We start from the raw sequence: 17,243 nt of genomic DNA on the forward strand, positions 1-17,243 counted from the left end.
CCAAGCAAACCTCACAGTTTGTTCTCTGTGAATAAACATGAAGCGCTGAGGGTTTCGTACTCTGTAATTTGGCTACTTTTATTCGAGCAGGGTCATTTTCAAGAGAAATTACAAATTAAGAATTCAATAATACTTTTACAAAGACATTTCAGGAAAGATTCTTCTTCAGTCATGATATCATACATAGTATTTAACAGTCCCTCTTCATTTTTTTTAGCTTAAAAAAAGAAACAAAGATGAAGAAAGTGGAATTTTTTCAGTCGAAAATACAGTGTTTTCACAATTGTATAAAAGTTCCCAAATTTGGAATTTTCCAGTAACTGGAAAATAAAGGAAATAAAATAAAATAAGATTAAACTTCGCATTTCACAATGTTTCAAAACACAATAAATGCTCTCTTTACGTAAAATTTGCCCCTATGATCGACACCATGTTCCTTTTTACTAAAATATATCTATATATTGAAGAACTATAGTACTGTACACAACAGTATGAAATAAATAAAATTAGGAAATATAAAATGGGCCACATAAATAATGTTTTTTTTTTTCAACCTACAAATAAAATGAATGCAATTTGTTGTTTCCAAAAAAAAAATGGTTTGGTGTAATACTGACAAAGTTCAAAGAAAAGAAACTGAGAAAACATTGCACAACATAATGTAAACTAAGGAACTGTTGCCTATAAGTCTTAATACTGACACGGATGCTTCAAAGAACAACGGTGAACCATTTAATAATACTGAAGCTGGTGAAAAAAATTAACCTTCCTTTTACACAATACGAGGGTGGCACTTGCAGAAAACACACAGGTTAAAAGGTTTGCATATAAGGCTTCTTTTTTCTTATCAAAAACACCTTACAAAGGCTTCGTCCTTCATTTTTTTCCCCCATACCATCTGTCCATAAACTGTATTTTCCCTTAAAATGAAGGTCTCTTTAAAACTTCATCCTCTTAAAAAACCTTTACAGTCTTTTGTTTAAATTCCTTCATGTGAAGTTGATTCAAGAGGCCTAAAATAGTGTGGCTGGAGATGTTTGTGGCCGGGCAACATGGCAAAACTAAAGACGACACCATAGGTAGGTAGGTGATAACAAAGGTAATATCGAAGGACTGTAGTGCAGACACTACTGCTCTTTTTCCAACACTGTATAAATATATACATAGGCAATACTTTTTATTATTTTTGTTCATGATTATAGAAGCGGAGTGCAATTTGTACAAGTCACTAGTTGTGCTATAAATACTATGGAACACAGGGGGTTTATTTGAGGAGGTTAGCACCACACATATTTTTAGGCCTTAGTACTGTACATTTTTTGAAATGTATTCATTTATTCATTGTTCGGTTTGCATAATGCAGCTTATTTCACAAACCCATGCCTCCCTTCCCTCAACGCCTCCTCCAGATTGATTTTTGAGTCCATGTCTTGTTCGGCAGACATCTTTCCCCCCGAGGAGTCTGTCGAAGAAAGATTCCCGGAAGCTTCAGGCACGTGCACGTACAGCTTAAAACACGGTGTTTTAAACCGAGCAGGTAAGAATACTGAACCGAAAGAGAGAAACTTAAAACTCTTAAGATGGGAAGCTTTTGAAACGCCGTCGCCGATTACATGCCATCCTCCATCGTGTCCTCGTGATCCGATTTGGTTTCCGTTTTGCCGTCCAGCGAGCTATCGTCCATCGAGTGCTCTCCGTTCTCCTCCTCGTCCCTCAACGTGTCCGGGTCCGTGTCCATGCTCTTGCTCTCCTCCTCCTCCTCCTCAAACTCGTCGTCCCTCCGTCCGATCTTCGCATACGTTCCGTCCACTTCCTTCCGTCCTTCTCTGATCCCTCCGTTCACGGCGTCGTGCCTCAGGATGGCCTCGCGCTCCGCCAGCTCTGGGTAACCCTGAGGAGTCATGCCCTGCAAGTACGCCCGGCTCATCAACAGCTCCGTGGGCTCCAGGTGGCCCTTCTCACGGGCCTCCCTCTCAGCGGCCTCCCGCTCCTCGGCCTCCCGCTTGCAGTAGGAGTAGCGGTGGTTCATGTGCTGCGAGTAGGAGCCCGAGTGGGAGAACCTCTTCCCGCACTTATCGCACTGGTAAGGCTTCTCCCCCGAGTGCAGTCTGGAGTGCTCGATGAGATGGTGTTTGTGTTTGAAGGCTTTCTTGCAGATCTGGCACTGGTGCGGCCTCTTGCCTGCGGAGACACAAAACACAGAAGGAGGGGAGGTGAGTCGCCTGCCTTGCTTGTCCTGCTGCTACAACAAATCACACAAGTCAGAAGAAAGCAAAACGTTGAGGAAAAACTCTGATGAATTGGATGGCATGGAGTAAAATGACATCACGGAGCATTAAATCCAACTTTGTCATATGACTTAGGGCTATTTGTTTATTCAGATTGCGAGCACGATGAGAAAGTGCGCTCGCATTCATGGGCCTACATTATGGAAATTCCCTCCCGTGGTTAAAGCATGGAGAAACTCAACCACAACTACTTATTTTAGCCTGCGTGCCACACTGATGAATGCAACATAAATAAACTACTGCAAAGCAAACAAACAGAGAAGGCGCGACAAAGGAGTAAACAAATCCGAGATGGGCTGGGGGGGAAGGGGGAGGCTCCGAGGGGTTACTCTGCTTATCTCTGAACACAATTCAAGTTCATGGTGACGCCTGGCCCTACATTAGGTTTTGGGCTGGGGCTCCTCCGTCTACCAAATGTGACGGGACGCTTTGGATGCCAAGGCAGAAATGAGAAACCCAAGCTGGCCACAAGGGCAGGGTGAGATAGTTTTATGACACGGGGCCATAAACTGTCTGGCTAAATAAATGTCCTCCGGCTTGTAATGTGGCCACACGGCTGCTGTTACACTTAGAGTTTATTCCAAAACACTTACTGCTCACCAGCCTAAAGTTCTTCCCTCAGGATTCCTAAAGTTACCTGTATCGTTCTAAAAGCTACGACTAATAACTTTCCAAACATCTAATTTTGGCTTGAAATGCGTCTTTTTCTCATCAATTGCTGCTCAGCCTGTGTGGAAATATGGCTGTCTGACACAAATCACATGACTCCCCTCTGACACGCGAGTCCCCCAGCCAACAGGCTTTCAAAGTGCACTTCTGTCCAACATCTGGCCAGTTCAACTGCACTTTACTGCACTTCTGAGCCTCATAATATTATTTAAAAACAACACATAGCGACGTGAACATGAAAGCGTCGCGTCCTGAGCAAGATGCAGGGGCGTTCTGGAGATAACGCACCCTTTCTGAAAGAGTTCAGCGCACTGTTCTGACGGTGCACCCTCCCTCCCTTTTATGTCCGACCAGATAACATGAAGGCTGCATAAAGCACTGAGCGCTCTGCTACAGATAGTGGATAAAATAAATGATGCAACCTAGTGAAAGAGGATCTCTGTATAATAACTATAATGAAAGACTTGTTATCAGTTCTCTGAAGCTTCTGAGTCCTACTCCGCTGATGTGATCTATCGCCAATAATGGGGCCGATAAACGCATTAGGGGCCTTTTGCTGGCTTTATATATCTAGGTGAATTGATGTGTGTCTTTTAAGATAGCAAAATGGTTAATACAGCAGGATATGATTGGAAAATAAAGAGCACAATCACTTGAAAAGATAGCTGAAGTCTCCCTTTGCTTGCCTACCTGCATTAATTACAGATTATGCTTTTCCAAAAGAGCCACATTGTTTAAAATCTCAAAGAACTCTTAATATTTTAGAAAAGAACACACAAATCACAAAGTCAAACTTTCTTATTCGTTGGCATATTCCTGTCAATGAAGAAGCAAGTTAGGTGTTTACAGATACAACTTAAAGGTTAAACAGAGAAGGAAAGAAAGAGAAAAGGGGTAACATAAAATATATATATTCATACTGATAGGATTTGGAAACACAAACATTTAAAACATAAAAAAGCATGGGGTTTAAAATAAGGGTCTAGAACAGTATATACCTGTGTGTTCATATTTGTGTCTTAGAAGGGAACTGCTCTTCTGGAATGTTTTGTCGCACAAGTCACACGCGTACATACCACTTTCGGTCTTCTTAATCTTCTTCCGCGACAGACAGGAGTCGGGGTCTGTCATGTCGTCCAGCCCTGACATGTAATCTGGTGTACCGTCGAGCAGGTCCCCCTTACATAACAGAAACAAAAAAAAAGAGAGAAAAGAAACAATAATAATGAATTTGGGGTGATAAAGGGGTTGCAGTGTATTTATTTATTGTGAGAAAAAGTTAGTCGGCCAGCTAGTCAGTTACTTTTGGAGTCATTTGAAGAAGAGCTGCTGAGCTGCTGAGCAATGGTCGCTAACACGGCCAAAATCATGCCTAGGCTGTTTGACTGAAAGTGGAATTTTGGGAATGAAGTCCAAAAACACAGCAGCTCAGAGATTCAGAGTTGAGAAAAAAAAAGACTTCCATTTAGGAGTTGGAGTTTTAGCTTAAGCTAGCCTGATGTTGCTGTATGATGTAAATTCTTTACTGTTTTAGATAGATTAACTAAACTACATAATCTCTTGATATAAGGTCTTCATACAATAAGGCTATTAGTAGCTGGTAAGAAGAGAGTGTTCATGTGCTAATTGCTAAACACCAAACACTAACTCAAACTCAAGAAGTTTAAGACATATTTTTCAGAATAAATGTCATTTTACTGCAATTGAATGATATGTAAATATTGTTTTTTATTAAAATAAGAGTTACTTTACATTAAAAGATCTGTAGCACTTTGTCACTAGATAAAGCAGTAAACCGAACTGTACCGCCCAAACAATCACACTATGCTACATGTTCTTATATATTTTTTATTACCAGCGCATACCAGCGTTGATTTCTTATAAAATTTTTAGCTCTGGAGTAATATCACCCATCTATAACTGACATGCTCCCCATTATGAAACTCAGCCTTAATGGTGTATTCAGTGTGGTCTAATTTTGTACAGGAGTGTTAATTCTGCACATTCCTTTAAAATTCTCTTTTATGATGAAGATTAGTCTTAAACGTGAATTGACGGAGAACAATATTACAACATTAGAGAGAGGCATGGCGAACCATTCTTGAAATTGCAAACTCATATAATGATTAAAATCAGAAGGTGCACCTTAATGGCCAATATTGAGCCACCAAAGCTTTCTTTAATGAATATGTGTGTGATAATGTGAGGACAGCTCTGCACTGTGTTTTAAGAAGGGACCACTATCACTCTGCAATCAATTTGAACTAAACGCCTGTAGCTGTATTTTTAAAATCTAATTTAATAACTTAGAATAGGAAACATTATTAATACTTTTTTTCATCAAAATGGTTCCCTCTATGTTAAACAGCCTTCAGCATTCAGTGGTAATGAACATGGAGACTGTGCATTATTAATCCACATGTAGAAGCTCATTTTGGTTGGCTCTCTTTAAAATGCAGCAAAGTTGCAATGGGAAATTTCAGAGAAGTGCACAGCTCCGGGGCTCACCTTTGTCATTTTTACAAAGGCCTTTCACCCATATTTAATAACAAAATATCCGAGTTCAGGCCAGCGCTGGAAGACGACTCGAGTCAGGAGCATTAATGTATTCCACCCACAGCAGAGGGTAAAATTTACAGTGGAGTGGTAACAATTATAGCTTTACTGAGATGAGATTTTAGGGCCAATATCGTTCCTGTTATTTATTTGAACTTGATACTGGTTGATGTTTTTTAATACCTAAATTGGACCTATTTCAGGGTAAAAATGAAAACATTCAAATCTACAGATATTTGCGGTTAATGTTTTGAATGGAAGTCTATTATTGGACAATTATTAAAATCTACTAATCAAACTCTACTAAGGATTAGAGGCTCATTATGTTAGGAGGCAGGTTTCATTAAAGCTTTCACAATCTGACAGCTGTAAAAAAAAAAATACAAATAGGACTGCAACTAATTCTTGATTGTTTATCCAATGAAATGTCAGAAAGTAGCTTCCAGAGTCAAATGTTGCATCTTCAAACTGTCCATTTTTTCCAACAAACAGTCAAAAACAAAGAGATATTTCATGTACAATAATATAAATCAGAAAAATAGCAACTTTTGAGAAGCTGGAATGAGTTAAAAAAAACATTAAAGCTGTTGAATAAAATTGGTGCATCCCTTTTTTTATGGACTTATATTAGTTTAATTATCATTCCTGATATATCTATCTGGCTCTGTAAACATCTTAACCTCTAAAATACACTCTTGCCTTCATGACTTTCACTAAATATGCCCCTTTTTTCCACCCCGTGGGTCGTGTCACAGCTGTTTATCTCCATCGCCTCTGCCATTTCAGTCTACCTCAGGTGAGCGTTTCTCTCTCCTGAGTCTGAAGTCGTTTTTTAATTAGTACAGAAATGAGTTCAGATCATTTTAGGGAATCTGAGTGAGCCTGGGGCTTTTACAAAACCACAGGTGGCTTATTTACCTGGAAACCTGGTTTCCGCTGGTACTTTCTCCTCTGCTGCATCTCGGCAAAGGTAGCTGCCCCTGCTGCGTAAGTGTAGGCCATGTGTGGTAGAAAGCCCATTTGATCCATGCCCGGATAGGGCCTAAGACCTGGTATGCTGGCCTGCATCGGGGGCATGAATGTGGCAGGTGGAAAAGCGCTCTGAGGTGGAAGTGATGTGTACAGGGGTTTGGCAGCAAACGGGTTAATGCCAAAGATGGGGCTAGTGCTTTTTTCAAGGCTTCCATTGTTGGTAGAGCCGGAGAATTCCTTCTTGAGATAGGCCAAGTTCAAAGGCTCTTCGAAGTGCTCTCGAGGAGAGGGGACGTTGTTATGGTCGATGGTAATGCTGTTGACTTTAGGTCTGCTTTTGACAGTCAGTGCATGCTTGGGTTCCTTCATTAGTCTTGGCAGAGAGAGGTCCAGCGGCTCAGCCTGCAGGTCTTCTGAAGTCAAGCTGTTTGGAGTGTAGGAGCTGCTGTGAGAGTTTTTGGAAGATGTAGAGGACAGATTTAGCGGGGAAGGGGTGTTGCTGCGGGAGTGGTCCAATTTTTCACCTGTGGGTTTGGCGCTGCCGCTGAACTGGTGGTTTTTCAAATGTCTGAGTGAGTTGTCACAGTTGTTAACGTTGTTATGCAGCTCTGCTATGGAGGGGGATGTAATGCGGTCAGTAGGTTTGATTAGAGACACAGGTGACCTAGCTGCCATAGAGTCTTTTGGTGGAGTGTGGTGGTTATTTGTTCCGAGAACCATATCAGAGTTGTTCCTGTGCTCTAGTGGTGGGGTTCTAGTAGTGCCGTACTGGTACATCTTTCGCTGCTCGAACCACTCCTTGACAAATTCCTGAGGAAGGCCAACCGCTATGGAAATCTTGAGCAGCTCCTCCGAGTTGGGCTCCATGTTCATGGCAAAATATGCCTTCAGCACAGACATGTGGTCCCTGTAAGGGTTAAGGGGCCCAGTGAGTCCCTTCTCAGATAACATGGAGGAGGATAAGTGGGTGTTCTTCTCCATGAATATACCTGGTTTGTTGGGCATCAAATTCTCACTGGGCTGCAGCACGGCCTTGATCTCCTCGTTCATTTTACACAGGTAGCGTTCATGCTGATGCAAAGGTATTGGCCCGGGGAAGGTTTCTTTGCAATATTGGCAAGCATAAGGTGTAAACATGTTATTTTCCTGCACCTTCTCATCCACACCTCCTTCAAGCAGGTGGTTGGATTTCTCTCGTTTGATATTGCTAATCTGTCTCTTTGAGTCTGTTGTCAAGCTCTGGAGGCAGGCTTTGGCTTCGTTCACTTTTTCTAACGTGTAATCGATGATACTTTTGGTGGCGCCATTGTGATTGACAAGTGGAAGACCAACCTGAGCTCCCGCTTGTGTCAGCACCTGTTTCTGCTCTTCAACCTGGGACCCCAGCTCCTTCATGTAGGCCTTGAGCTTGGAGAGCTCCTCTGGCTTGCAGTCCATTTTCTGCCTGCACACAGTGTTGTCCACGATCTGGAGAACCTTCTGCACCTCGCTCAGGTTGTTCCCCAGTGGCCCTGGGTAGCACAAGAGCTGTGACTCAAGCCCGGCCATTCCGAGGTGCTGCAAGGGGCTCTGGGCTGTCGAGCTGTGGTGGACCCCCAGTGGACTGTTCCCTCCCATGCCTCCATTCATGAACGGCCCAGGAGCACCGAATCCATGAGATGCCATCATCAGCTTGTAGTCGTTGAAGTCAAGCGGCTCTGTCTTGATGTTCAGGTGGTTGTTGTGTTCGGGGAGGCCAAGTGGCTTGCCGTTCTCCAGCTTCTGCCGCAGCTGGGTGATGGCAGTGTTGGTGGGCGAGGAGGAAGCAGAGGTGGGGGAGGAGCCAGTCTTCATGTTGCCGCGCATCCTGCCATTGACAGCAATCAGGCCAATGCACTTTTTGCTGCTTATGTGGGAACTGTAGGAGCCTGAGTGCGAGAAGCGCTTCTTGCAGTTGGGACACTCATATGGTTTCTCACCTGAAACAAAAAATATATAGCGTAAGATGGCTGATACGAGAATGACAGAGTGATATGAACAATAGCATCAAATTAGTAGCTTGATTTTGATTTTGTTTACATTTAGGAGACATTGCACATTAAAGTTTTGTACAGAAAAGTAGTATAATAAACAATACAAGGACATAAATCAAGCGGGGAAAAAAACTTAATTCATTACGCAATGGGTGAAAATGAGCCTTTTGAGCCAACTTTGCCTTATTTTTTTTTCTGTTGGTCAGTGGACATTGTCCCTAACATATAAATTAATAAATAAAATGAAATTCGCTGATATGCTTCACACACATACACATTTCTAAGCAAATATTGTACTTGGCAACTGTACTGATTCCTAACACAGCAGAGTTCAATGTCCATCAACAGCAGGGAGGGTCAAAAATAAACTGAAAGGAATTTCTACACATTCATGGTGTTCTTAAATCATGGTTATGAATATTCAAAGAGCAGGGCAGCATTCCTCCGGCTACTCACCACTATGAATCCGGAGGTGTTCCTTCAGATGGTGCTTGTATTTGAAGGCCTTGCCACACTCGGTGCATTTAAACTTGCGGTTGCCGGCCGCTTGGTTGAGCAGTTGGTGCTGTGAGAGAGGGAGAGAAAAGAGAAAGAGAGAGAGAAACGTTGAAAAAAATGCACAAACATCAGTGGGGGTGAGAGTTCAGTAAATAATCACAATTGGTCGGCATGACAACAAGCAACAAGCCAAACGGCTCCTGTCGCCAATGAAGCATCTTGGCTTTCTACTCCCACCTCCGTTGAGCGACTACAGGCAGCGGCGGCGATAACAGAGAGAATCACATACCTTTTAATTTCCTGGCTCCTCAGCCAAAGGAGGCATGCCTTTAGAATTTGGCAGCCCAGAAAATAGAATAAATGAAAAGAGGTTTTTTTTAGAGCGTTTCCCCTTCATTAGAACCGCCGATCTGATCTACTTTTCATTAATTTGGGCCTAATCAGTCTGAAAGGTATTCAGAATCATCTGTGAGCTCTTTCACCCTGCATACCTGTATTCACACCATTTGAATTACACTTTGTAGTTTGTCAGAACAGTTTCAAATGTCTCATAGTAATTGGGTCTTTTTTTTAAATCTTTGAATGTCTCTTTAATAATCTTAGGATACAGAACAGAGCGTATAGGCCGAGCCTTGATTCGCTGTTCAAAGGTAAACATCAGTTGCAATCCATCAAATTTGCAATTCAAACAAGGCCTGTTCTTTGAAAAGAAAAAAAATGAAAATATAATACCACCGACAACAACAACACTGGGTGTGTAAACCTGGCTCGTCACTCACGAAACAATTAATTCCAATTGGGAACTGAGGACGTTAAATGGTTAGTAAATAAAAAAAGACACATTTTCTGTGAGCTAGGGGGAAAAACACAGCGACTCCCTCCTCCCAGTTCAGCCTTGACAAATGCTGGGGTGTGTGCTGACTCTACCCACATTCCTGGGGAGACAGATGGTGGCGCACAGGACACTGGGAGGACTGGGAGGAATTGTTCAAACAGCCCCAACCTTCAAAGATCAAGCAGGGAGAGTCGGGGGCCCCGCCAAGCGCCGGCGAGGGACCCCACCGCTCGTATGTTGCTGAGTTGCATAAACAAACAGCAACAGCTGCTTCGTTGCCTCCGCCCCCACCTCCACCACCACCATCCCCTTACTTCCCCCTTGAGGACCCCTGCCCGGTAAAGTTTAGTCTCGCCACCACTGCTAATAAGGCACAATTGCTCGGCGCTCTTAATTGTGAATGGCACCGGCAAAATGCTCCATCTCTCCTCTATGGCTCGTTGTCGGTGTGAACACCACCACTGCTGATTGTGGGCGGGGACCTGACTGGATGTTTGCATATGTATAACCTCTAATTAGTCATATTTCGGCTAATTGCTTAAGAGGAGGAGGAGTATTAAGGCTTGTAAACATACGAGACAGAACAGCAGGGCACATGTTTACCTATCAGGACATTATTCTTTATGTTAATCTGATTGCTCCTGAGTCTTCCTGAGTTCGTTGTTAATTGCCAAATGTACATTTTCACATGAATACATGTTCAGTCTGTCACGTCGAAGAGGAAGTGACATATTTTACGTTTGTGATTTGTCCTAAATAACAGAAAAAGAAGAAGCTTGGTGCTTAGCATGAGCAGCCATAGATATCATGACTGAAAAGACAAAGAAAAGAGCGCCACCTACAGAAAACCAAACTGCATCCACAAAAAAAATCAACCAAGTAAGACATCACCTCAATGTCATCTCGAGTATTGCCACTTAAACAATCCAGCTAATTTACAAATCAAGATAACCAGCTTTGTGAAAGGACCTGCAGTGCATGAATAGGAGTCTTTGGCCATTGACTCGACTCTGGAGGGGAGCAGCAACAGCATCGTAATATGAGGATTGGGACAGCGGCTCACTCTGCCGGCCCATCTGCTCACGTTTACACCCAGCTGGTAGATCAGGTGAAAGTGCTGGCTGCTGACATCTGATCAAATCAGCCACAGTCTGAGCCTGTCATTCTCGCTTCAGAGAGCACAACACAACACCCACGACCTGGGACGGAACACCGCAGAGCATCAGGGTACATGATATCATTTGTTATTGGCTGACTAACTGATTTTTGTTTTTCTTTTACTATTGGACATAACAAGGTGTTTCTAGTGGAGGAACTTCTTAAGAAAATTAGACATCAAAGAAGTGACAAATTATTTTTCTCCTACTGTAAATACAGGGAACATACAGCTAATTAGTAATTCTGTATGATAAAAAAACCAACCTGTTGTCAGAATGTAATATAATACATAACATACAAACAGAAAAGAAGACTTTTTTTTTTTAAATCACATTTTGACCTTTTTCCTAAAGACTTTCAATTAATTATTTTTACATTTTTGCTTTTAGGCATCTTCTCTCAGCAGAAAGTTACTAAACAAGTGAATATCACATTTTAGTGTGTATCTAAATCAGAAAAGTAGACGCATTGCATTTTAGAGATGAACTGGAGGTCTTAAAACCATAGCATTTTTTAAAAACAAATTCCTTACTTATAATCAACCACAAATACAGTCTCCATCTACTTTAAAATTTACTGCTCCAATTTTAGTTCACTGAGAAGTTATAATTATCCCCCAATGTGCGAAAACTCTGAAAGCGTGCAATTTTTTTTTGCCACAATCTATCTCACCCCACATCTTCAACTTAAAGCTGACAAGCGAGTTAAACACCCGTGACTAGTGGATGTGTTTTCACCTCGCAGGACTTTAAGGTGATTCATGCTAACTGCCAGCAGATTCACATTATATTTCAGACATATAGCATATAAATCGCTCGAGAAAATTCAAGTATACACAGATGTTTATGCAGTGCATGAAATTAGAAGCGGGGGGGAGGGGTGGGGTTTGATGGAGTACTACGACTGCAGGCTGCACCAGAAGAACATTAAAGGCCAGGAGTGAAGTGAAGTTAAGGAGCTGATAAAAATTTCCAAATTGGAAATTCACACAATCATTCGATCGTGAACACGAGACTGGAAAATCATATCAGGGAGGGCCATCAAAAAACCATTTAGGGCCTCAATTAAAGTTATTACCATTAAAGGATCTGCATCTTCAAAATGCCATGAAAAATTAATAATGATTGCCAATCAGAAAAAATGATCTCTCTTCTCTGAGGGATCAGAGCACATTAGAAATGAGATAGGGGACAGAGAGAGAAGGAGGAGAAAAAACTAAAAGATAAGGAAAGGATGAGGAAGAAAAAAATGAAAATCAGCCTAACCTGATCCCTTGCAGGCTTGTGTGTGGCCATATGCCGCTCAAGCTGAGTGCGGTAAGCAAACGTGTAGTTGCACAGGGGGCAGGCGAAGTTCTCCTCGTTCTTCTCATGGCGGTACTTGATGTGCTCCTTCAGCGATGTCAAACGCTTGTAGCCCCGGTCGCAGTAGGGGCAGGTCAACAGTTGGGCGAAGGCATCTGGCGTTCCAGGTGGCAGGTCTGCACAGGAGACAGCGGGAGGAGGGGGGGAGAGGAGGAGGAGGAAGGGGAAGGGAAAGCGGGCCAAAAGGTCAGCGAATCAATGGCAGCTAACGGGCGGGCTGCCCAGGAGTGGTATGGGAGTTATCTCTGCAATCTGCTCCACATGAGAGCCACAGTGTCAGGCTGGCATCCGCCACACCACGACCTCCTCCCGACTCCTCACACACACACACACAACAAACACAACACACACACTTACTGTTTTACAGACTGCACTTACACTCCTTGACACAGTATCAAACAGGCACATGACGCTGTATGTACACAAACACATACTCACAATCATAAGCTGACAAACTCACTGACACACACATATAAGTTCCCATACCGCCCTAATTGCTTTAAACAGCCTTCACTTTTTAATACCATTCCCACTGACACGTTCATCATGTCTGCAGCATGAATCATGAGCCCATTCCAATTCAACCCCCCTGTTTTTTTCCTCCAGGGAGCTTCAGAGGTGCACTATCTGATTTCAAGCCCCTGCCCAGCTGTTGCTTAAGACTGTAGGTAAACACCAAGGCATCCGGTGAATCTGTGGGACCAACAGCTGCCCGGCCGTGTCAGCGGGAAGAGCTGCTGCTCTGTCCACACTCCTTTTCTCTCTCTCTCTCTCTCTCTCTTTTTTTTTAACCTTTGCTGGTACAAGTGAGGTTAGCTGAGCAAGTATGCTCTGTTACTGCAACATTCACATTACAGGAGGAGGCCAAATTTAATATTGATCAAAGATATTTGGAATTTAATATTAAAGGCACAGAAAATCTCAATCTGTCAAGGGCTGGGTATCGTTGTATTGTCACTACTGGCGTCAGTACAGTACCTGAGAGAAAACATTATCAGCACCTTGTTTAAGTGCTTTAAAGCAAACACATTTTTCCTAATACAAATTACAAGCTTAATTACTAATTAATAAATGTAACCTGTCTCAACATAATTCTGGTATGACAGAGTTGGTTAGCATGATGCTAACACATTTCGGTTGATACTGAAAAAAGTATTGAGGTTCAATCATACCCAGCCCTAATGTAATAAATGTGTTGGAAACTGTCCTAATCTAACGCCTTAAATATCTTAAAGGTATCTTTTAGTGCTGACAGGATCCGTACCATTCTCCTCTGGACCAGTGGCCTCCGGTGTGCCCAGACGGGACAGCTCCTCTGGGGCTTCTGGGTAGATGATGGCGGTGTCGCCCCGCTGCAGGTACTCTGCAATGCTCACCACGTGACTGTCGCCATCGTCCAGCTTCCGCTTGGCGAAGAAGTCCTCGAACTCTGAAGTGCAATCGACGCTCTTGACTGAAGGGGAGGAAGAGAGAGAGGAAGAGAGACGGTGAAGGAGGAGACCAATCGAGAAAGAGGGGGAGGAATAAATTGGATTCATTTCTTCCCCTGAGAAATGTCTTACAGGAGGATATTGGGAACATCTTGGTGGAAATGCGATGAGGACAGCCACCCTAAAACATTACAGCCGTGCTTTGGGGAGAATACATCTAAATTACTGGGTTTGCTTGTCACGCCATGGCGGCTAAAATAAGAATTGTAACTTAATCCGGCCAAAAGTCAGAGATAAACGTGCTACCATGAGCTGCTGAGGAACAATGTGTAAGAACTCACTGAATTTCCTCATGACATAAAATCTGATTTTGAGTTTAGGACTGTGAAATAAAAAAGGAGAACTACTCAGACATATACATGCATACATACATACACAAACCTGGCTTAATCAGCAACAGAGTCACGTTTCTTTGTATCGACTTTCACATATAAGGTCAATCAAGAGACTGTGGCTTTTGTTGATTCTGTGTTGAACAGATTATCGGGGCCAAACCACAAACCAGCCCCCCAAAAAAAGAGAGAGAGAGAGAAAAAAAGAGAGACATGCTTTGCCATAGCTGAGCAGAATGTATCTTAAGCCAGCCAAAGTGCTGAGGCCACACAATGCGTTTTCTCAAATTATTTCCCAGTCCCTTCTCTTCAGGGAAACTCTTAAGCTGCAGTGTGGAGATAGCTGCCTCCAAAAACAAACCGGAGCTAAAAGAAATCAGCAGCCTTCATTAGTCAAGGGGATGGCCGACTTTCAAAACACACACACACACACACACACACACTGTTTACAACCTGAAGAAATTCTGGAGGCTGTTTGGCTATGCTGAACCAAAAACCAAGTGACGTCTCATCAGACTTCATCCCCTGTTAATTAGGCTTTTAGACTGTGAGCCAAGGTGAGGTTTAAAGAGCGATTTGTTAGGCTGTGATGACTTTGCGGTCCAATTTGCGAAAGGTCAAGGTAGTAGATATTTGGTTGTCAAAAATGGCACAGAAATGTCATCGGTGCCAATGGATCACTTTTGATAACTGTGATAGCATAATATACAGCACTCTCATTAGATGATTTTTTGTGGCTTTTGAAGATTGCTAAGCTAATTGTGAAAGACTGAATGTTGTGATAATAGTGGTTTTAAGCCGCTATTTAACATTGACTGATGATTGACCAGGGTGCGGCTTGGTGCAATCAGTTTCTGGACCGAAACCTAAAAACCTTCAGCGTAATGAAATGTTGTTTATTTTATGTTTTTACCAAGCTTCTCTGTCATTCGAACTGAATAAAATGAGCACTTATTCTTCATGTTGGTTCTTTTTGAGTCATTCTGGATGAGAAATATGAATGTAAAATGTTTCTTTAAGGAGAAACAACAGACTTTCCTTCCAGTAGAGGAGGAAATCACCTGGATCAAAGTGTGCTTTGGCACCGGGACGTGATCAAACTGCTCAAGTCTTTAAATGAAATCACATGTGATTTAGTGGCGGGGAGCTTCCACAGTGGTGCCACAGTATTGTTTCCAAAACTTCTTTAAGAAGTCAAAATGGAAAACATTTGCGGTGCTTGAATTTTCAGAAAAGAGAGAGAGAAAAAAGTGAAGAAGAAAACACCACGACGAGCAGAAAGTAATAGTAATTAAAGCTGAAGGAAGGGTTTTGAGGCAGGGCTGCGTGGCGTTCTGTGGGGTGAGTTTGGTTTACCATAACAGCGTCCGGGGCCAATTGTCAGGGTGGCCAGGATGATATCATGGAAGGGAGGGGTGTGTGGCTGCAAATCAACTTTGGTGGCTTAATGAAAAATGGCAGGTAGGGTTCGGTTCCACCAGGAGTCGGCAACGGGACACAAACGCACACTAAGACTCGCTTAGCTAACCAGGGAGGCTGAAAACAGCATGTGTAATCAAAGGCTCTAAAAATTAGAATCACTTTGACTGCCTAAACATACAGGGATTTGTCTTAGTAGTCATTGAGTCGGCAAGACAAGATTTCCCTTTAATTACCGCTCACAGTTTGTGTATGTAATTGTTTTGTTGTTGTTATTTTAAAGAAGCGGTTGCCAACTTGAAGCCACAAGATAAATCTGATCACAAGATGATTAATAGGATAAGAAAGCAGCAAAACCAAAACTGTCATTTTTTGCCTTCTTGTGAATTACTTTGAGTTTTAAAACTGACCTGCAAAAATAGACGTTTTGTGTGCATTAGACCTAGAATTTTGAAAAAGTAAAGTATTTAAAGATGTATTACATTGTTGGATTGCCAGGCTGCTTTGAACCTTGGGACACACCATGTTTGAGGTTTCTGCTGTATATATATATATATATGCTTTAATATATCTTTACTATATATCAGGCGAAATCCTTAATCATGGTTTACCCAAGTTCAAAGAGCTGGCAAAATCAACATGTATCTCTTTTAAATACTTTACTTTTTCAATAATTCTAGTTATAACAAACGTTATTTTGCAGGTCAGTTTTAATCAAATAATTAAAGAAGGAAAATATTGCAGTTTTTGGTTTGCTGCTTTCACTCTTATCCATTTTGGTGATCAGATTTATTTGTGGCTTCAAAAGTTTTGACCGCTTCTAAATAATCACAACTTACATACACAAAACTGGTGAGCTGGTAATTAAAGGGAAATCTCTGTTCTTGCGCTCAATGATTCTAAGACAATCCCTGTATGTTTTAGGCGTCAAGTGATTTATATTTTTAGAGCTTGATTACATCATGTGTTTTCAGCTCCCTGGTCTAGCAAGCGAGTCTTAGTGCGTTTGCTGTGGAAAACGAACCTATACTGCATTTTTCTTTAGCCCAAAGTTGTTTGCGCTCATTTTCTTCCCCCTCCTATATATGATTTATTCTGGCTTTCACTTGTTCATTGCCGACATTTGTAAGGTTAATATCTTCCCTCCTTCTCTCTTGTTGCTCAATTTTACTTACTTTCTGCTGTCGTGGTTGTTTTTCTTTTCCCTTTTTTTCTCTCTCTTTCTGAAAATTCAGCACGCAATGTTTCATTTGAACAGTCTTAAAAGTTTTGGAACATATGTGCACTGTGAGTTCCCCGCCACTACTTCACATGTGATTTTATTTAAAAGCTTTGAGCATGTTTGATCAGTATCAACTCCCCCTGGTGCCAAGCCACGTTTGATTTACAGTGATTTCCCTCCTTATCTGGAATGGGAAAGTTGTTTGTTTTCTTCTTAAGAAGATCTTTTACATTCATATTTTCTCATCGCAGTATACGTTCAAAATAGCTCACCCTGAAGCAATAATGCTTCATTTTTCAGTTCGAATGACGAGAGTGTTAAAATAAATTAAACAATTTCATTTACGATGAAGTTTTTTTATATGGTTGTCGTCTCCGAGCTGATTGACAGGCGCCTGTCCATCATCGTAATGTATATAGGCTCTATCT

At 42.0% G+C, this 17,243-nt stretch overlaps 1 protein-coding gene across 1 annotated transcript in view; it reads right to left on the reverse strand.

The window, feature by feature from the left end:
• Positions 1 to 539: 539 nt before the first annotated feature.
• The window catches only part of zeb2b (zinc finger E-box binding homeobox 2b), a gene marked incomplete at its 5' end in the record, with an annotated part of 22,792 nt that continues 6,088 nt past the window's right edge, over positions 540 to 17,243 (reverse strand). Inside the window, 6 exons of the mRNA XM_035677377.1 lie at positions 540 to 2,181; positions 4,034 to 4,136; positions 6,432 to 8,443; positions 8,954 to 9,062; positions 12,254 to 12,468; positions 13,617 to 13,805. Of these exons, the coding sequence (XP_035533270.1) occupies positions 1,610 to 2,181; positions 4,034 to 4,136; positions 6,432 to 8,443; positions 8,954 to 9,062; positions 12,254 to 12,468; positions 13,617 to 13,805 (3,200 nt within the window). The remainder of the gene's footprint in view (positions 2,182 to 4,033; positions 4,137 to 6,431; positions 8,444 to 8,953; positions 9,063 to 12,253; positions 12,469 to 13,616; positions 13,806 to 17,243) is intronic.

This window comes from Morone saxatilis, unplaced genomic scaffold (genome assembly GCF_004916995.1).
Source record: "Morone saxatilis isolate NCDOM2014 unplaced genomic scaffold, NCSU_SB_2.0 Contig6, whole genome shotgun sequence".
Lineage (NCBI taxonomy): Eukaryota > Metazoa > Chordata > Actinopteri > Moronidae > Morone > Morone saxatilis.